At 49.3% G+C, this 18,881-nt stretch overlaps 10 protein-coding genes across 16 annotated transcripts; 3 read left to right on the top strand and 7 right to left on the bottom strand.

Moving 5' to 3' along the window:
- Nucleotides 1-60: 60 nt before the first annotated feature.
- Nucleotides 61-1,842, top strand: FOXG_09307 (uncharacterized protein; the record flags this gene model as incomplete). The annotated part of the gene is made up of 1 exon (XM_018388398.1): nt 61-1,842. One exon carries the CDS (start codon nt 61-63, stop codon nt 1,840-1,842), a length of 1,782 nt encoding a protein of 593 aa, XP_018246453.1.
- Nucleotides 1,843-3,021: 1,179 nt separating this feature from the next.
- FOXG_09308 (uncharacterized protein) lies at nt 3,022-4,886 on the bottom strand (the record flags this gene model as incomplete). The annotated part of the gene is made up of 3 exons (XM_018388399.1): nt 3,022-3,093; nt 3,150-3,562; nt 3,767-4,886. 3 exons carry the CDS (start codon nt 4,884-4,886, stop codon nt 3,022-3,024), a joined length of 1,605 nt encoding a protein of 534 aa, XP_018246454.1.
- Nucleotides 4,887-5,137: 251 nt separating this feature from the next.
- FOXG_09309 (dephospho-CoA kinase) lies at nt 5,138-6,472 on the bottom strand. 2 transcript variants are annotated; one of them, XM_018388400.1, is made up of 2 exons: nt 6,301-6,472; nt 5,138-6,213 (listed from the first exon to the last, which is right to left on the bottom strand). In XM_018388400.1, exon 2 carries the CDS (start codon nt 6,156-6,158, stop codon nt 5,340-5,342), a length of 819 nt encoding a protein of 272 aa, XP_018246455.1. In that variant the 5' UTR covers nt 6,159-6,213; nt 6,301-6,472; the 3' UTR covers nt 5,138-5,339. The 2 variants fall into 2 exon arrangements, with proteins under 2 accessions (XP_018246455.1, XP_018246456.1); XM_018388401.1 differs by having other exon boundaries at nt 5,252-6,195; nt 6,301-6,455.
- Nucleotides 6,473-6,543: 71 nt separating this feature from the next.
- On the top strand, nt 6,544-9,171 carry FOXG_20026 (uncharacterized protein). Of its 5 annotated transcripts, XM_018400300.1 has the most exons (4): nt 6,553-6,693; nt 6,769-6,851; nt 6,909-7,039; nt 7,115-9,171. In XM_018400300.1, exon 4 carries the CDS (start codon nt 7,297-7,299, stop codon nt 7,618-7,620), a length of 324 nt encoding a protein of 107 aa, XP_018246461.1. In that variant the 5' UTR covers nt 6,553-6,693; nt 6,769-6,851; nt 6,909-7,039; nt 7,115-7,296; the 3' UTR covers nt 7,621-9,171. The 5 variants fall into 5 exon arrangements, with proteins under 5 accessions (XP_018246460.1, XP_018246457.1, XP_018246458.1 ...); XM_018400299.1 differs by having other exon boundaries at nt 6,544-6,693; nt 6,769-7,039; XM_018400298.1 differs by having other exon boundaries at nt 6,909-9,171.
- Nucleotides 6,737-6,900, bottom strand: FOXG_20027 (uncharacterized protein; the record flags this gene model as incomplete). The annotated part of the gene is made up of 2 exons (XM_018400301.1): nt 6,737-6,842; nt 6,890-6,900. 2 exons carry the CDS (start codon nt 6,898-6,900, stop codon nt 6,737-6,739), a joined length of 117 nt encoding a protein of 38 aa, XP_018246462.1.
- Nucleotides 7,967-8,631, bottom strand: FOXG_17768 (uncharacterized protein; the record flags this gene model as incomplete). The annotated part of the gene is made up of 2 exons (XM_018397756.1): nt 7,967-7,989; nt 8,073-8,631. The coding sequence occupies 2 exons, from the start codon at nt 8,629-8,631 to the stop codon at nt 7,967-7,969; spliced, it is 582 nt and encodes a 193-aa protein (XP_018246463.1).
- A 457-nt stretch (nt 9,172-9,628) lies between the features above and the next one.
- On the bottom strand, nt 9,629-11,084 carry FOXG_09312 (uncharacterized protein; the record flags this gene model as incomplete). The annotated part of the gene is made up of 2 exons (XM_018388402.1): nt 9,629-9,883; nt 9,936-11,084. The coding sequence occupies 2 exons, from the start codon at nt 11,082-11,084 to the stop codon at nt 9,629-9,631; spliced, it is 1,404 nt and encodes a 467-aa protein (XP_018246464.1).
- Nucleotides 11,085-11,665: 581 nt separating this feature from the next.
- Nucleotides 11,666-12,437, bottom strand: FOXG_09313 (uncharacterized protein; the record flags this gene model as incomplete). The annotated part of the gene is made up of 2 exons (XM_018388403.1): nt 11,666-11,734; nt 11,787-12,437. 2 exons carry the CDS (start codon nt 12,435-12,437, stop codon nt 11,666-11,668), a joined length of 720 nt encoding a protein of 239 aa, XP_018246465.1.
- A 2,149-nt stretch (nt 12,438-14,586) lies between these two features.
- On the bottom strand, nt 14,587-16,620 carry FOXG_09314 (uncharacterized protein). Of its 2 annotated transcripts, XM_018388404.1 has the most exons (4): nt 16,292-16,620; nt 16,214-16,236; nt 16,016-16,158; nt 14,587-15,947 (listed from the first exon to the last, which is right to left on the bottom strand). In XM_018388404.1, the coding sequence occupies exons 1-4, from the start codon at nt 16,348-16,350 to the stop codon at nt 15,081-15,083; spliced, it is 1,092 nt and encodes a 363-aa protein (XP_018246466.1). In that variant the 5' UTR covers nt 16,351-16,620; the 3' UTR covers nt 14,587-15,080. The 2 variants fall into 2 exon arrangements, with proteins under 2 accessions (XP_018246466.1, XP_018246467.1); XM_018388405.1 differs by having other exon boundaries at nt 16,016-16,236.
- Nucleotides 16,621-17,037: 417 nt separating this feature from the next.
- Nucleotides 17,038-18,833, top strand: FOXG_09315 (uncharacterized protein). The gene is made up of 2 exons (XM_018388406.1): nt 17,038-17,987; nt 18,034-18,833. Exons 1-2 carry the CDS (start codon nt 17,426-17,428, stop codon nt 18,720-18,722), a joined length of 1,251 nt encoding a protein of 416 aa, XP_018246468.1. The 5' UTR covers nt 17,038-17,425; the 3' UTR covers nt 18,723-18,833.
- The last annotated feature ends 48 nt before the right edge of the window (nt 18,834-18,881 follow it).

Genomic DNA, 18,881 nt, shown 5'->3' on the forward strand with positions numbered 1-18,881 from the left:
CCCCTTATTTCTTTTACAATCTTCTTTATTGTACTATACGCACGCAATCTATAGACGTTCATGTCCTCAGAAGGCACGTCGCAAGCTGCCGCGACCGATTCCGCCTCCGGTCCCGGTCCTCGACAGTCGCGGACCCCCGATCCGCCCACCGATTCCGATCACGAACCTCCGGACTCGGGCCGGCAGCCGACACAAGTAACACAATCACAGTCGTCTTCTGCCAACACTTCTCGCCATCGCGATGTCGCCCCCCGCGATTTCGTCCGGCTCTTCCAGTGTCAGATCTGCTCACTGCCCCTAGATGAGCCTATCAGCCTCCCCTGCGGTAAAAGTCTGTGCCGGCGCTGTTTACCAGGCACACACATGCGCGCCAACATAACATATCCCGCCGCTCCAGAACGACTTCGTGGCTTTAAATGTCCTTTTGAGGACTGCAATAAGGAACATGCTATTGGCGACTGCGCCGTTGATGTTGTGCTCAACAAGACGGCACAACACGTGAGGGAAGAGATCGAACGATTCAAGAATGAGTCTTCGACTACCGAGCTGGCGACGAAGGTCATGTGGCCTGACCCTTGGGCTGCTGCAGGTGTTTCTTCCATGAGGGATGATGATGAAGCGTACACAAAGGTGATACCCGGCGGAAAGGTTATCGCCACTTATCGCCTGGCGGAGGAGGGTGACCTGTCTTATGAGGCCGATATATGCTACGACGAAATTACATCGGCGACGCCATCACCACCTCCTGATGCTGATGATACAGGGCTCGTTCGAAAAGCGCAAGACGCCACTCGCGCTGAGATGGACTGTCAGGTCTGCTACGCACTCTTCTACGATCCTCTTACAACCTCTTGCGGACACACTTTCTGTCGGTCATGTTTACATCGCATTCTTGACCATTCACGGTATTGCCCGATATGTCGTCGCCCACTGGCTATCAGCCCCTTATTAAGTCAAACTTCATCGCCTTCCAATCAAACTATTAAGCGCATCATCGAAACATTCTGGCTGGAGGAAGTCAACGCTCGAAAGGAAGCTCTGGACGCTGAGCGTGTAGCTCAGATGCAAGACTATGACCTCGCTCTCTTTGTATGCACATTGTCATTCCCACAAATGCCGACATTCCTACACATTTTCGAGCCGAGGTATAGACTCATGATCCGGAGAGCACTGGAAGGAGACCATACCTTCGGTATGGTCATACCCAAACGACCCCAACATGCTGGTGATGCGAACTTTCATGAGCTAGGCACGCTTCTCCGCATTGTCAATGTCCAGTTCTTCCCAGATGGTCGGAGTCTCATTGAGACTGTGGGTCTGTCACGCTTCCGCGTTCTCGAACACAGTTACCTTGACGGATACATCGTCGGCAAGACTGAAAGGATAGACGATGTTAGCCTCGAGGATGAAGAAGCTGCCGAGGCTGCTGAAGCAACACCGATAGAGACTGAGGATCAACAACAACCCATGCAGGCTATGGATACTGTCAAGGAACCCACTGAACCAACACCGACATCTCCATTACCGCGGTCTGATTCATCCAGTCCACACATACCAACGTCAGTTACCGAGATCGACTCAATGTCTACACAGAGTCTTATGCACTACGCCTCATCTTTTGTCGCTCGAATGCGTCAACAGAGTGTCCCCTGGTTGACAGAACGCATGTTGACTATATACGGCGACTGTCCAGAAGACCCTGCCATCTTTCCATGGTGGTTTGCCAGTATGTTGCCGGTCAAAGACATTGAGAAATATCGACTCCTGGGCACATCCAGCGTACGCGAGCGACTCAAGATATGCTGCACGTGGATTGTGGAATGGGAGACATCCAGATGGTAAGTGAAATCTATAACTTCGCAATTTTTTATGCATCCCATGCCCTGTCAAGCTCCTTTATGATATTCATTGCCCCTCAATGAGCTTATGCTCGTCGTCATGTCCGTCCCCCAGGCTAAAACGACGTCTCCCATTCCAGGACAAAGCTGATTCATGGCCGCTCAGGTCCATCCACGGCTGCACAATCCTCTGATTGACAATGCTTGCCCTACTATCTCTCGCTCGGCTTGGTTCTGCAATTCGTGCTCTTGCTTTTCTGCTTTGCTGTGCAGTTGTTGTACGAAGCACAAGACGGTTCGCGGAGTTGATGTTATTCCACTTCTGACACGAATAGGACGATTACGACTCGACGATAGCTAGGGCGGTTTGGTTTGCATCATGGCATTATAACGCATCAAATGTTACAAGACAAAAGTCACAGAAGGTGTTCATTTACACGGGTTGAATATTGATTGATTGATTCGGTTGGGAGGCATCTAGTCATAGCATCTTGTAGTACAGTGATTTTGCGGATACCATACCCCCTTAGCTAAACTAGACATCTTTCTCATAACCGCATGTAGCAAGTTTCCAATTTCTATTACCAGTTCGAGGCTTCGCCGTTCGTGTCCCGTGCTGCAGTAGGATCTCCCCAAGTTGGCATAGTAACGCCGGGGGTGTCAACCCATGTCCCAGGCATGATGTTGTCGCGACCTTCTCCTTCCGCTGAAGGAGGTTTTTGGTTTCCGTTCCCGTTCCCATTCACATCCGTGGGAGCCCAGATGCCCACGTTGTTGTCAGCTCCTTGCCCAACACTGCTTATAGTCGGTTGTTCGCTCCAGTCGCCGCGGGCGCCTGGGAACGTGTCGTCACCCCAATGATCTCCGTTCCTTTTCACAGTCTCGTTGCTCTTGTTCGAATGGTTCGAGCCAGCTCCCCAACCGTTTTGGTTCTGATCTTGCTCGCCACTTGGTGGTGACACTACCCATTCCTCCGGCTTACTATCCTGAGTGGCCTTATTCCAATCGTCAACTGCCTGGTTGTTGCTCGTATTCCAACCATCACCGTTCTGGTTGTTGTCCTGGGTCGGTGCGCCCCAACCGTCTTGACCGTTCGGGCCATTGTTGTCACCTGATCCATTGTTCCAGCCGTTCGACCCGTTCGACCCAGCCTTATCGGAACCTGGAGGCTGAGCTGGTGTCGTTAGAAAAGAAGAAGCCACTTTCCACAGGGGTAGTTTTGTGACTTTCTCTTATAGTATGGATTGTCCTGGCCCTGAGTCGATGAGTTAAATCCAGTCCGGCCCGTGTGTTTCTTTAATAATGACTCACAGTAAGACTTCCCGGAGGTCCAACATTGTTCTGGCTGGCCTTGTCCTTCTCCGTTTTGGAAGCCGGGGTGTTTTTGTTAGTTTCAGGGCTCCTGTGTCCATAGTAGCCAGTGGGGGGGACTCCCGGAGGAGGGCCCATGGCATACCATGGAGGAGGGGCCATTCCTTGAGTGATAGGAACATGTGAGTATGCTTCTGGTGGCGGTATCCCTGCATAGCCTTGGTGGAATGGCGGCATCTGTGGATAGTTGGGATACTGCTGCGTATTGTTGAAGTTATAGTAGAAGGGGTTCTGCATCGGATGAGGCTGACCCATTGGCAGAGGGCAAGTGAAGGCGTCACGTTCTGGGTACAATGCATTGTTTTGGTGATTACCGTAGGCGGGACCCTGGTAGACTCTCATGATATTGTGTTCTGCATCGTAGTAAGCGTTAGGTGCTGGGTCTTGTGGAGTTTCGATCACGCGTTCTGTCTGAACGACCTGAGCTCTGATGGGCTCGATAAGCTGTGGTCGACGCATATGAGGAACTGGTAGTCCTTCGGGATAATTGCCCTTCTTGACTCCATCCTTTTGTTTAGGCTGTGCCTTTGCTTTTCCTTTCATAGTTCTGAACTTGCCTTGATCTTTGTCTTTGGAAGCTTCGGGGGCTTCATCAGTTGGTGTTTGTTCGACAGCCTCTGGGTCTTTATGGGTTGCTTTCTCTGGTTCGTGTTTCTTCTGTTTTGCTTGTTTTTCATCCTGCTTCTTATTATTCTTCTGCTTGCCTTTGTTCTGTTTCTCGGGCTCCTCTTCTGGTTCAGTTTCCTCCTCTGCTTCCTTGGGTGAGTCACAGGTTTCACCTTCAATCTCTTGCTCTTGTTGCTGCTTAGCCTTTTTGTTCATTGCTTTTCGTTGCTTCTTGGTCATAGGAGGCTGGGGCGCGGCTTGCTTTTTCTTTCCACCTCTCTGCTTGCCTTGATTTTTGGTTTGGTTCCGTTTCTTGGGTGCTGGGATCTCGGACTCTGAATCTGAGTTAGAAGTATTGGGGTCAGGCTCTGTTGGTTTTGCTTTCTTTCGGCACCTCCTCTTATTCTTACCAGACTGTCGTTTAGTATTGGGGGATTCTTCTTCGTCCGATTCAGAAGTTTCGGGGCTTGGTGGAGTGATTTCCTTGCTCCTTTTCCGGCCTACTCTTTTTAATATCTGTCGGCCCTTCTGGCATCTCAGGCAGTCACAAGTTGGTTCTGGATCAGAGTCCCAGTCACTCTCGATGTCTTCTTCGGTCTGTGTCTGTCTGTGCTTCTTCTTTTTCTGCCTTTTGTGCTTCACGCACTCAATTGAGTATTCAATATCAGAATCGGTGGCATCAGAGCTTGATATGTAGGCCGACTGACTCGAGTCTGACTCGGTTTCTGGGCCGGAGTCGGATGCCTCATCTGAGGAGTCCATGGGAGTTGTGGTAGTGGTGTGCTTCATAGCAGATTTGATGGGGCCATTTTGGCCAAAGTTAAACCGGACCTTCTTGGCCTCGGCCTTTGCTTCGTTGGCAGGCGGAGGTGTATAGGTGCGTCCAGTGCGCGGGTAGGTGATCTTGACGGTGTCCTCTTCGGACTCATCATCGGTGGTGACCTGAACACGTACGACGTCTCGTTTCTTAAGGGGTTTGTTCTGGGGGATAGCGCCGATAACAGATTCGATTGTTGTTCCAACTACCCATTCGCAAAAATGCGAGGGGCGTTTGATCTTGCGATTTGGCATCGCACCAAAGAAGGTTGCTGTACCAAAGAAATTGTCAAGATAGTTTGTCTTCAGAAAGGTCAAAGGGTCAAGAAAGGGATGCTTATGTGTTTGCTTTAAGGTTGGATGCAAGAGGTCACCCTGGCGGTATGGGCGATAGTCGAAGGTTTGTTGTTGTCAACTGCGCGCAGCTGTCAAGGCGAGGCGAGAAAGTGGTAACGGCCCTAGTGTTTGGCAATCTACAGATCAGAAAAAGAAATGCAAAGAGGGCATGTAGGGACTATGTTTTGTTTTGGTGGAAAGATGTAATAAAATAGAAATGAACTGCGCTGAGATGAAAAGGGTTGGTTCGTGGTTGAGAAAAGAGGCAGGAACGAGCTTGAGTTGGGGCTCCTTCCTTCTTGTGTATATATTTACCTGTATTATCCACCCTCCAACCACTAAAAGCAATCAAACTCCCCCTATAACTCACCATCACAGCCTCGCATTCAGCTTCATCTCCTCCCATCTCTCATTAATAATAAGATTCTGCCAGAACCTCCAGGTCGCGACAGCAACTGCCAGAGGAGGGCATCCAAGCAATAACCATGACCACCAATCGGGACTTGCCTTTCTCAGATCCTTGATAGCCTTATCCAGCTGCCCCTTCAACTCTTCTCGTGACCCATCGTTCCAGAGCACAATCCCTTTGCCTTCTCCTCGTTCTTCACATCGCCGGGCTTTTTCTCGTACATCTGTTTGGCTGCGCACTCTGTTCTCAGCATCCTCTGCGCTGAGGTGAGGATCACGCGCACGCAGACGCTGCATCTGGACTGCCGGGTCGTGGACTGCGACTACAGCTGTGACGCCGCAGAATCGATCGAGGCCACTTTCGAAAAGGAGTGGGATATCCAGAACCACAGCCCAATGACCTCTGAAGTAACACCCAACAACGGACTTGAACATCTCCCATCGGACGGCCGGATGAACGATTCGGTTGAGAACTGCTCTGTCCTTCTTTCGCTCCTCTGAATCGCCAAACACTCGTCTCCCCAATGCCGGTCTGTTGAGTGGTCTGCCTTTGCCGTCTGGTCCATCCTCTGGCATCTTCTCTGATGGTTGCACCAGAAGTTCGGGTGTCGTAGGCCCAAAATGCTTCACAATCGCTTCATACCCACGAGTTCCCGGCTCCACAACCTTGCGCGCTAGAATGTCTGCATCTATGATCGGGAGGTTGTAGGGTTGTGATGAGAGCATTGACGACACTGTCGTCTTGCCTGTGGCAATTGAACCCGTAAGACCGATGAGAAGCATGATGGTGTATCTTAAAGGCTGCGCAGGTCTATTGGTACTAAGAAAACTTCAGACTCTAGGAACTCGTCAGAAAGTCTTCAAAGCTCATGCTAAGATCACAAAAGTATTCTCATGGATCATAATCAAGATAGCTCTTTCTTACCTCTTGGCGGGGTATAGACCTAACAAGGTGAGGCAATAAGCTCGGATGATCTTAAAAGGGCTTATCTTTTGAGATTTGATAGTGGCTTCTCAGATCTTAAATGAAATGAGCGTATCAATGGATGTACCTAGTTAACACGAATGATCTGATAAACCTTGGACCGATGATGCAATTACCGAGGATGTACGAAACTGTCAGAACAGTATAAGTTACCCCACATGCATCCATGACTTGCATTAGTAACTTGCACCACATTAAATCAACTACATGTGATGCTATCTTCTTTCTTTCACGCAGATCAATCACAACGAGACCATTTTATACAATTTCAATTAACCGTAGCAGTGAATATCTTCAGAGGAATGATACGAAGCAATTTCCTGTCTGCATTCGGTAGGTAGTGTTTCCTTGCGCAATCTCAAAACGGCCCATGTCCTTATCCGTGAGACGTCTTATTCATCGATACAGTCTCAATCGCATAACTGAGCATGGGCTCATTATAAGTCGAAAAGTCGAACAAAGAACGAGAAGCGATATCATGCCTTTCAAAAGTCAGCTTGTGTTGCCATATTGTCTCGATACTACTTACATGGAAGACATGGTGACAGGTCAACTCAAATTCTCGATCGGGGGCGGAGCCAACTGCATAATTATTCGTACAACTTCGACTCAATGTGGGGAGATATATTACAGCTTGCGTTAAACAATTTCCTAATGAATCATTCTTGTGTGTTTCGTGGTATGTCTATAGATTATCAGCCCATGACCGGGAGATGAGGCAAAGGGAGTTTAGCTTACTGGCGGCGTCGCTTAGTTGGGTAGTCGGACGGCGTAAAACCAACCCTCATCGGTCACATACCAGCGGGAGTCACCCATGTGATCAATGGTAAATCGGTTGCGCTGAGTCCAGTTCCCGTCAACTTCACGAACATAGTAGAAACGGGAGGGGTCATCGTCAGCTGGCTTGAAGTCCTGAGGCTCGTACATCTTGTTCGCATGCGCAAACTGAATCTGACGGAGCTGCTCCTCGCCAGCGGTACGACCAACACCAGTGACATCAGGGACATGTTGACCACCAGGGACATTACCTGCAAAGACGGGGACCGTGCCGGGCACAGCAGCTCCACCAGCAACACCGACCGAGGGGACGCCTGCGACTTGCTGGACCTGCGGCATGAACTGCTGAGGCTGGTGGCTAGCAATGAGGACTGGCTGTTGGCCCATGTTCGGCTGCTGGTAGTAGTAGGGCTGCTGCTGGACAACGTAGCTGCCTTGAACGGTAGGCTGGGGAGCCATACCACCGACGGCGGGCTGCTATAGAACTTGTCAGCATTTGCTAATAGTTGTGGTGAGATTTTGAGGAACGAGTGAAAGAAAAGGGTAGACCGCCGCCGAGTCACTGAAGTCGCGGAGGTGCACTGAACCACTTGATTCAGGCCGACTCCACGTCGAAGCCAAAACGCAATGATAAATCAGCAAAGTGAACTTGCATAATACGTATAGCCATTCAAATAGAATGTCTTCGGCACTACAACTGTAGTGCATGCGGGAGTCGTCATTGGGACAGGAGACAAGAGAGGGGCAGTAGGGGCAACGTAAGAAAAAGAGGGTGCACAAACTTGAACACCCGGCATAGCCCCCGACTGGGACACCAGCGAGACCATTGTCAAAGCGAGGCACATAAACGTGCTGCATAGGACCAAAGGTAGTGTCAGGAACAGGCGGCTGAAAGTTCATGCCATGAACAGGAGGCGCAGTGTTCTGATAGTCACCCATGTTTGCGGTGTTGACAGCGGGAGACTGAGGTCCGATTCCGATGTAGGTGATTGGAGATGGGGTGAGTTGGTTTTGCCCTGCGTTGATGAAGGGAGCAGGATGAAATTGAGGGGAGAGAAATTGGTGCTGCTGAGGGGTAGGCGAGACGAAACCAGTTGGCACTTGTTGCGCGAGGCTCTGAGTCGGGTCGGCACTGATATGCCACTGAGGCTGTGCGTTAGGGCCTAAGCCAAGCGCAGGGAAGTTCGTAGGTTGATTGCTGCCCTTCTCCTCCGGAGCAGAAGTGGTTGCTCGGGTAGCAGCAGTGGTTGTCGTAGCTCGAGCAGTGCTAGGAGCTGTAACACCGTTGATACCAGCACTGAAGCCGCCGCTGGGGGAATTAGCAGTGGTGTAGCCCGTGATGCCCTCGTTGAAGGCGGCAGATGCAGATGTAGATGCAGAAGCAGAAGTATCAGGCTTAGTCTGAGAGCCAAAGTGCACTTGACGAGTCTCGGGGGTCTTTGGTCGTCGAGGGATTTTTGGAGACTTGAAGGCGCCGGCACCTGCCGAGGCCATTATCGCTTCTTTGCTTCCTAACTCGGACAATTGAGATCGGAAAATAAATCCACTTTCAGGGGTCGTGAATCAGAAGCCTCAGGATCTCGCGATACCTTCTCCGAAGAAGGGAAAGAAGGAAAGAAGAAGCTCTCAGATAGTAGAGTCACTTCGAGAAGATATACCTCTCATGCGTACAGGGCACAAACAGCGCTCAAGGCGACAATACAGCACAAACAAAACACCCAGCGTGTTGAGTTTGGTTTTGTTTATGTTTCGATATCCTTCAATGGCATGTTTTGTGGTGACTTTGCCCTCCAGTTGGTTGTCACTGGCAGTCCAGACGCAGGCTCGGGGCCAGGTGGCCCGCAACATTGAGGGGTGTTTAATAGGGTAAAGGACCACGATAATGGAATTGACGAAATTGATGAAAGGCAAGGAAATAAGTCTGCTCACCACTTTCTGAAGCTCCCAGTTCTGCCCATCATGGACCCAGACAGACTGCTTAGGGGCTCTATGCAAATTGTCATAAGGGTCTTCGCATTTGGTCCATGTCCATGGATGAATATATTGGGAGTGGAGATTTATTAGGAGTCGCTGGCGTAGAAAGCTGTGATGAGAGGCTGGGGCTTTCGAGCAATAGTGTGGCCCGGTTGCGTCGGAGTTTGGGGGTACGTATCGTATCAGAAAAGATCCCAGTAGATAGGAAGGGGTGGGGTTGGCTCGTGGGCGGGCGCCTGTACTGCAAGAGAAGAGCCAGGTACAACAGGATTTATAAAGAACGAGTGGCTAAGGAGACAAGGCGCGTATTCTCTTACAATAGACTTATTTGTTCACTTGTGTGGACTTGCTAAACTAATCAAAGGGTTTGCTTATACTGAATGCACATGTGTACATAAAATCACACGTCCACTGCGCTATTTCATCCTCTCACTTCATTTGTAAACAATTCATCGTCACGATAGCAACTCATCCATAAGCAAGCAAGATCCATCCCTTTTCATCCCATGAATCGTTGTCAAAAAGGGCCAAACTCGTCATCATTGTTGTTCCTACTCGGACAATCGTTCTCCATAATCGCAAGCTTCGCCTCATCTAGCGCTTGTTTGGTTTTCGCTGCTCGCTGTACTTCTTCCTGGGTTCGGCTGGCGAGGAGTTCATCTACAATATCAAGCTGCAGAGATGACAGTCCGGCCCCGCCAAAGACAACTTCAGCTTGGCTCACAAGATCATCTACTTCAGGCCACCACCGGCGAAGTCGAATCTTCCAGGGCTATTCCACACAATGTTAGCAATGGTCAATAAAGGGCGCTAATGATACTCACTCGAATAAAAACCGGGTGTTTCTTTGCTCGCACTCCTTGGAGTAGCTCTTGGTAGGTTGTTTCCTTCAACTGTGTCCACGTATGAAGACGGTCTGGTAACTTGCCGGCGGGAATATAGAAATGGGAGTTGCTTCTCAATTTGAAAACCCATGAATATCTCTCACTTTCAGGTTTCTCTACCAGCACCAAGTCATGCAGCTGGCGAAGTAAGCCTTGGGCTTTCTTTCGCTGTGCTTCATCTCCGTGATTCCAACCAGCCTCGAGTTTATGTTTGAAGACGTTGATAGTATGTTGACTCTGTTCACTGTCAGGAGGAAACTTGGTTTTCATTCGCGAAAGCATTCCCTTCATGCTGACATCGCTGGGTAGATTGACACACTGGTAAGTAATCTTACCGTCGACCCTTAAGTCGAGGACTTTGACCTGGTAGTAACCTGGTAGTTGTTCTTTGCCAACAGCCAGGCGAGTTTGGGCTATCATAGTGACCAAATGAGTGAGTTGAAAGCGTGCTCGCACGTCATCCCATCTTGCTGGCTCCCGGCCTGGGTCGTAAGCGTTGGGCTCCCACAGCTTCTGGCATGTCTCTTTAACCTCTTCTTCAATTAAGTGCTGCAGTTTTGTTAGAAAGCTCTTGTCTCTCTCGACCTTGGTGAGGTACGCAGCTTCCAGTTCAAGGCGTCGTCTCTGGAGGTTATCTGCTATCTCCTGCTTTTCTGCAGGTAGAGGTGTCATTATGTCGAAGGGTACAAACCACATTCGGTCGAAACCATCAAACATGTTCATCCCTCTGTCCGCAACCTCGAAGCCAGCCCATGGTGGGCTCCAGAAAGCTGTCAGATTAATTTGACCTTTGACATGGACGATCTGAGCCCTTGCTCTCCAGTGATCAAGGCGGTACTGTATCATGGTCTCTTTGAACTCCCTCAGGCTCGCATCCGCGATGCCTTGTTTGGAGGTTCGTGCTTTCCGGGGCTGCTTGGGTGCCTTGCTTGATGAAGCCGCATTTGTGCCGTCCTGGGGATTGTCAGTAGCAGTGAAGGGGTCGTCGGTCAGCGCTGGAGATGGACGATCGTCGCGAGTATGCTCTTCGACAGCATCTAGATAGATCTGGAATGCCCCTTGGCCGTTGCCAAAATCGTGTGATTCCATGTTGAGTGGCGTGTGACGTGGGAAAGGTCAAGCCATCTCAGCTTATGTGATGCGGATGAAGATGGAAAGTTGGGGATGCGGTAGAATCTTTTGCTGTGAACGTGTGTTTGTGGTAAACAAATGGTGAAGTGGTAGGTGCCTCTTCCTTGTGTAGACTCTTAAGCAACCGATCTCGGCCAGTGCTAACACTGTCAGGGGGGCACTGATTCCATGGATCAAAGCATAGGCTGCCATGAACATCCATTGGCTAACTGAACTTAACTTACAGTACTATTCAAACATTTTAATCATTAATGACCAGACGCCCAGCCCCTATCACAATCGTCTAATGCTCGCTGACCGAACCTCATGTAATGTACACTTGCCCATGGGAGGGGAGATGTCCGTTACAATCCATATGCTACCAAACTCCTAGTCTCGCCCATATCATATACAACGGGGAATCCCTTCTCTTCCCGTACTTCATCCTCCAGCTCGCCTCTCTTCGTTCATTTTTTCGTCGGTGCCGCGTGCCCACTAAGGCACGATTATAACGAGTCGATCAATTGACGACAACGGTGAATAGGTGTATCATAATGGTATTACAGAGTAAGCTCGTCAGAGACCGCAGGAGCGGGCTCTGGGATAGGGAAGAAAGATCGTCGCACAATCTTGAAAGCAATTAGCAGCTGAACAGAGTATGAAACATGGAGTAGCACTTACAGCCCAAGCACCAGCGACGGAAGCCACAATACCACCAGAGATGGCCATGGGTCGAAGTCCACGGGTGCTCTTGAAGAGCATACCACTCAGCGCACCAGCGAGGACAGTGTTTCCGGCATCATGCTTTCCGCGGACAGATCCAATCAATGAGTTGATGCAGTTGTAGATAATAGCGACGACACCCAGCGAGTTACCCAGGAAAGGTCCTCGTCGAGTAACCGAGTTGAGAACAGCGTTCAATCGAAGCTTGGGAGGCTGACCGGCCGACCTTCTGAGACCCTCCTGCAGACCCCAAGCACCTCCAATTCCCAGACCAGCAAGGTATGTGATTCCAGTACCGTAGCACAAGTCGTCTGTGAAGCCTCGCGAGGGCAGGACTGATTGGCCACCAGGCAACTCGGACAGGGCTGAATCCTCGAGGGAAATATATTCAAGTGTATCTCTGTTGAGGCCGGCGAGGGGATGTAATTGCGAGGGGTCGGCAAAGGCAGAGCTCTGAAGAAAAGACTCGACGCCCTGACCTTCCGTGGGGTCGTAGGCGTAATGCGCGGGTTCTTGTGTCGTGGGTTGTTGGTGCGACTGAGACTGCGACTGTTGCTGCTGGTGGGCGGGCTTATTGCCGCTGGTGAAAGCGTTCCAGAGAGAAGACATTATGGGCGATGACGGGCGAGGAGACGAGGAGAGGGTGGGCGAGATGTAGATTCGGGTGGATTAATCGGCCTTGACAAAAGTCGCACGTCAATGAGAGTCTTGTCCGAATCTCGGGCAAATCTGAAGGCTTCCTCCGGTTTAGATTTTTTTTGGCTCCACTTCTGCCCGTTCGCCCATCGAGATTCCTCCAGATTCTCTCTGTCACGTGCTATCACGGCCTTGAAACCCGGAGGTTACTGACGACGGGGAGACATTACAGCGAGGTAAAATGTTTAGTGATGTTTATTGATGAGGTATTCTCTATCGGTGTTACTGTAGACATCTGTTTATAAACCTGTGCGCCGTCGTGACGCACTGCAACATAATCTGAGACAATACAACGACTTGCTATACTCGAAAATCTGGTTGACGCAAATTTGGTACGAGCAAATAGCAACGCTGTGCTCAGAGTTTGCATGTCATGACTCTTTAAATATGCAGTCTAGCCTGTATCATGAGAAATCGTGCGGTGCGTTGAATTGCACTGCAAATTTGCCTGCTCGTAGCCACTGAAAAGTTTGCAGCAAACTTTTGGTTGTCCAGCCGCTTTCTGAGTTTCTCGAGACAACAGATTCTGCAGTCATGATCACTAGCGGAGAACGGCGATTACGGTGTTTCTCTCAGCAGGCACTGAAATTTTCCGCACAGGAGATGCACGAGCGGTACGGCTTCATTCTGAGGCTAGCTCAACGAGTAGGCAGTCCGCACGCGCACGCGCAGTCTACGAGCTTACGATATTAAAGATTTAGGAATTCGATGGCATGTCGAGATCACCCCACAGTCAAGAACCTCTGATGACGTTCATGGCTGATTAGGAAGAGCGATCACGTTGCTATAGGAGGCCGGGAACGGAAAACCAGATATCGACAAATCTGACTCTCAGCAAGCCGCTTTCGCGGAGCCGCCATAAAGTAAAAATTCACATGACGGTGAAGTTCTACCGAACTGATGTGAAGAGAAAAGGAAAAAGAATTGAAAGAATGGGAGAGGATTGGCTTTTTATACTGCCAACTTTTCTTGAGTGATCACGCTAACCCGAACGTGGCCGAAGTATCGGTGCGTGCCACTGCTGGCACTGCAAGGATTTTTGTCCGAGGGGTTACATAAAATTTCAGAGGGTGGAGCTTCAAATGGACTCTTTTGGCGGGTCGAAAACCTTTTGTTTGGCTGTATCGTGGGCTTTAGAGTTCTCTATCAACTCTTGGGTTTAGTATCACCGATATACCCAGTAAACGCCAAAGCAAATCTCGGCTTCTCACATGAGATCCCTTTTCAATGGTCAACCGGGAAGGTCAAGCAATCCACTGCATATCTACGGATGCAAAACTACGTAATGCCAATAATAATGCTGTCGAACAGCAGGACTGAGACTCCTCCTGTACAATTGACAGCATCCTGCCCTCAAGGAGCAAGGAAATATCTTACCCTAAACTTAGGTACTAAAAATAAGTTTATAAAGATTTCCTAAATCTATACTAAATTTACTTCTCTCTTGATACTAAATTTACCTGGGTATTTATATCACTTAAACAAGAGGTCCTAAGTTTTCTTGTCTCCCCTTGCTTGCTCGCAGAGACCCTCTTGTGCGCAAGGAACCAAATCACCAAAACGTCTCAACTCTTTTGTTCCTCATCATTCGGAATACATAACTACACGTCGCTGAAACCGCAGGAGTATGATCGATGTTGAGGTTGCACATGAAAGCGAATGCCACGGAAACCCAGCACGAGTCTGCAGGGTAGTCCGGGACCTCAACGATATTGGTCACCCAAAAAAAAAAACAGTTCAAAGGAGTAGCAGCTTGCTGTTAACACTGATCTGTGGAACTTATGAGCAATAAAATGATAGACTATGTGTTCCTTGAGGACCTACTAATGGTGAGAACCCAATATGATTTGTGAGAATACTATCACCGAAGCGGCAATGAAGAGGCAGAGTCGCCAAGAGAAGTAAGTAGACCATATTAATCTCGTGTAACGGGTGGTGCGGATATCCGATGTTGCTCATGTGCCATTGAACTGTCATTGAACCATTTTGTGAGAATGATATCTTGGTAGAGGATGTTGGGTTGATCTACAAATACTGAAAGTTAAAAATCTATACGGCTTATGTAGACAAATTAGAAGGAACGATAAAGGAACGCGGAGCAGTCTCTAAGTTCGATGATAATAATGTTTTTTGACTTTTCATCGCTACTTGCCGATATTTCCCCTCGCCCTCAAACTCCATTAGGAAAAGGAGTTCGTTTTGTGTTGAGATACTGGCGACTTTATGAATGCAAAGTAGACTTATATCTTCATGTTATGAGCAAACTTAACCCCTGAGAGGTGAGTCGATCTAAAATCTGAATAAACTTCGCATGTTCCCAACTCCATCCTGATAGCAACCCAATCCTGATGCTAGTTTTTATTTTTGATTCCTTTTCCTTTTCCTTTTCCTTTTCCTTTTTTTTCTCTCTCTTCTCATCCAACAGTAAACGCCTGCCATTGTTCGATCCTATATGTGCCCCAACCAGTCAGGGGAGATATGAGAACAAATGAAAATAAAAAGCAAAACAAAAAACTGTCATATCAGGCGCGAGCCTTTCAAAAGATAGAATTTAGATCATGGGTGGTAGACAGAGTCGCCTCTCTGGAGTAGAGGACGCTGGTCCCAGTTGTCCTCGTTGAGACTCTCATCGTCATCGTACTCATCTTCCTCGGTGACGTTGTCGTTGATTCGTCGACGAGTGGGCGTAGCAGTGCTCTCTGGCTTGCTGTACATGAAGTACTGAGCAAAGACACCCAAGTCGAGGAACAGAGTAACGAGACTGCCAGCGAGCCAGCTCAGGTTGACGAGGATGTATTTGCCGTAAATATGACGGGCCTCACCAGGGCGGCATTCATCGTGCTTGCACTTAGGTTCGTAGGCGAAGATGGACAAGACATAAGTGATGTTTCCGAGACATGCAAAAAGGAAGAAGAGCATGCTCAGTCCGTCGGTCGTCTTGCGCCTCCAGTTCAGGATGAGCTGAGGGAGACGAGAAGCGATGTATGCGACGGTGCAGAGATATCCAAAGATCTGACCCGAAAGACTGAAGTGAAGGCTATCCTCGCCTCCAGCATTATTGTCGCCATGCTTGTCGCCAGTAGAAGCCTTCTGACCCAAGAACCAGCCAACGACACCAGCTGCGATGACCATCAAGACGACGATGGTGTTCCAGACCACAGTCTGAAGGATAGTAGGGGTTTGAGGAGTAGCGTCTTCGGCGATGTGAGGAACAGCCGGTGACAGGCCAGACCAGTCTGAGCCGCGGCGCTCCTCATGACGATCGTGAGCGATCAGACCAGTGCGCTCGTTGGGTTCACCAGGGGCCGGGGTGTTCGGCTTCGCAGCAGGGGTCGGGGCATCGCGCCATGTAAAACCACGATAGTAGAAGCACTGGCCCAGGAGGACGATATCAGCGATCGTGTAATAGATGGCGAGGATGATCTATAGAAGCAATTGTCTTAGTTTTCGGTCCTCAAAACGGGTTGATAAATGCTGAGCGTGAAGCGTACCATGGTCGGTAGAACGCCCTGAAGGACGGCACCCAGAATGTTGAAAACATCGCCAAGGAGCCAGACAATGATGAATTGGATCGAGAGGGCATCAGCACTGCTGCGCTGGAAATTTTGAATGATTTGAGGAGAGAACACGACAACTATTTATTTGCGATTAGTGTTGTTCCGAGGCTGAGACCAGTCATAGCGACATACCCCAGCAGGCAATAGAAATAGAACTTTGGAGAATTTAGTATGTGACGTCTTTAAAGAATGTCAGAATTAGAGACATACCCGCAAATGCCCGAGATCGCCTCAACGTCAAGGTTCAGATTCGCAGTTGGCGGAGTCATGATGGAGGTTGAACCCTGGGCGAAAGGTGGCAGAGTGCAGCGCTGACCCCAGCTCGTAGCGATACCGTTTGGGTGATCAATATAAATCGAATCGTGATATTATCGCATTCGTTAAAATGAAGAAAAATCGATTCGTTAGGGGGTAATCGCTGATGGTGATAGTCTAGGCGTCGCGAGGCAAAAAGTCACAGGGAGAGACAAAAGGGTCGTGGCATGAAGAATGAAGAATGAGATTGACAGACTTTTTTTGGTCAATGATTGCGAAGCCAGACATGGTCCCGTGCCCCCCCCCCCCCCCACAGAACAAGACGTCACTGTATCAAAGCAAGATTAGGAATGGATTGCGGGGGAGATGCGCTAGAATGCCCTGAGCTGAGCTTGGCTTATGCTAGGATACTCCCGGGGTCCGACCTCGGCACAGCGAGGAAGTTAAGCTGTAGATCAAGTTCGGATTCGTGAACAGCCAATGCCAGCTGAACTATGAGAACGCCATGTAAATATAACCAATTGAAGTGGTTCAATATAGTCAGGGGCTGTTCTGAATGCAAGATCGTGGATCGCAGATATTGCTTCGTCTATCTGATAATGTACAAATGAGGTCATGATCGCAGTGATGAAACACCAAAAAAATATGATATCCATGGACCCAATGAATCTCAATGAGATCCTCTCTCTGCAGGCCAATCATGACAAGCCCTGACTCATCAGAACTCCATCCCGCTGGGTACATGGCCGCATTCGCCGCAATATTGTGCAAATCGCCCGCGAGTTTCTCACCGCTAGCCCCAGAATGAACAGGAAACAGAACGGAGACCTCGGACTTGAAGCCGATTAGTACTGCTCACTCATTGCCTCGCGTTGATCATAGAAAGTCTCCTCTTTGTGCCTGATAACCAAACCTCAACATCAACACTGGAAAGGAGTTGTCTCATATTCTGATTATAAATCCAGCAGAAGAAAATCTAGGCCCTCAATCTAGCATCGAGTGTCGACTATTTCTGACCCCACTATCTCCAACCTCATATCAAGAGCATTACAAATACAAATCCCAGCACCTTTGAAACAACAACACTCAATGTCAACAAACATTTCAGGTCCAGGGCTGCCCGAGATTGCAGCTCTTCAAACCGACGACTCAATGTTGACTCGCCGTTTTGGAAAAGAGGTTGTCAACTACTACGCTGGTGGTCGTATCAACAGATTCTCTTTTCTGCGTGCCGATACTGGCTTTCTTCGACAAGCCTATAACAGCCCTACAGCTAGATATTTGGCACTCCATGACTTGAACCCTCTGGTTGTTGACAAGAAGACTCCGGCTTATCTGACTTTTAAGGATGTCGAGCCTCTGATCGGACCGGACCATTTCACTCTCACTGAGGATGAAGCTATCCAGAGCTTCAACTCTGCTGAGACCAGACCCCTGGTTGTCTTCATTGGTATGCTAGAGGAGGGTAATGAGAAGGATTCCATCTCCTCTTCCGATCATGGAGACATTAAGGGCCACCCCTATTTTGCCATTGACATTACTCCCAAGGGAAACCACGCTGAGAAAGCTACCCAGTTCTTAGAGGAACAGGAGAAGAAAGGACTGTCTCTGGATAAGAACCCTCGAGCCATGAACCAGTCACCTGAGGCTGGTAAGTTGTGCCTGAAACCGATTCGATCTTCAACTAACTTTTGCAGCCGCTCTTTATGCGCAGGCTAGATCTATCATTGACTGGAACACACGAAGTCCCTTTTGTGCCGGCTGCGGGCTACCCAATCTCTCAGTTCACGCTGGTTATAAGCGCGTCTGCCCTCCCGCCGATAAGAAAGGCGGAGCTTCTAGTGAGCTTCGAGGTGACTGCCCCACCCGTCACGGCGTCTCAAACATCTGTTTCCCTAGAACGGATCCCACGATGATTGCCGCTGTTGTTTCCGCAGATGGAACGAAGATTCTCCTCGGCCGTCAGAAGCGTTGGCCCCCTCACTGGTACAGCACGCTTGCTGGCTTCCTTGAGCCTGGAGAGTCTATCGAGGAGTCGGTTCGGCGAGAGGTTTGGGAGGAGAGTGGTGTTCGTGTTGGACGCGTTGTTATTCACTCGAGTCAGCCGTGGCCTTATCCTTCCAGCTTGATGATTGGAGCCATAGCTCAGGCTCTGCCTGGTGATGGCGAGAAGATCTCTCTGAACGACAAGGAGTTGGAGGTGGCTAAGTGGTTCTCCATTGATGAAGCCCGCCAGGCTCTTAAGAATGGAACGAGCAGCCTTGGAGAGCCTGCTCCAGAGGAATACAAAGAGGGTGATTTGCGATTGCCTCCTCCTCAGGCTATTGCCAATCGGCTGATTACTGCTGTTGTTGAAGGATATTTAACTGTGGCTCCCAAGATGTGATGAATTATTGATAGACTATCTACCAAGTGTTAGGAAGACGAAGCATAGAAGCGTTGATTATGGTGACAGCCAATGCTCAACTTGAATGGCAACTTACCATTTGGTGTAACAAATGCCCAGCTCCGCGATTTCAGGGTAGTCTCGAGCGAGAAAATCTGG

Source organism: Fusarium oxysporum, chromosome 9 (assembly GCF_000149955.1).
Source record: "Fusarium oxysporum f. sp. lycopersici 4287 chromosome 9, whole genome shotgun sequence".
Classification (NCBI taxonomy): domain Eukaryota; kingdom Fungi; phylum Ascomycota; class Sordariomycetes; order Hypocreales; family Nectriaceae; genus Fusarium; species Fusarium oxysporum.

Coding starts and splice junctions, on each gene's coding strand:
- FOXG_09315 (XM_018388406.1), top strand. CDS start 17,426: ATGTCAACAAACATTTCAGGTCCAGGGCTGCCCGAGATTGCAGCTCTT. Junction 17,988..18,033: donor GAACCAGTCACCTGAGGCTG/GTAAGTTGTGCC, acceptor TAACTTTTGCAG/CCGCTCTTTATGCGCAGGCT.
- FOXG_09309 (XM_018388400.1), bottom strand. CDS start 6,158: ATGCTTCTCATCGGTCTTACGGGTTCAATTGCCACAGGCAAGACGACA.
- FOXG_20026 (XM_018400296.1), top strand. CDS start 7,297: ATGCGCAAACTGAATCTGACGGAGCTGCTCCTCGCCAGCGGTACGACC.
- FOXG_09314 (XM_018388404.1), bottom strand. CDS start 16,350: ATGACTCCGCCAACTGCGAATCTGAACCTTGACGTTGAGGCGATCTCG. Junction 16,159..16,213: donor TATTTCTATTGCCTGCTGGG/GTATGTCGCTAT, acceptor GCAAATAAATAG/TTGTCGTGTTCTCTCCTCAA. Junction 15,948..16,015: donor AGGGCGTTCTACCGACCATG/GTACGCTTCACG, acceptor TTGCTTCTATAG/ATCATCCTCGCCATCTATTA.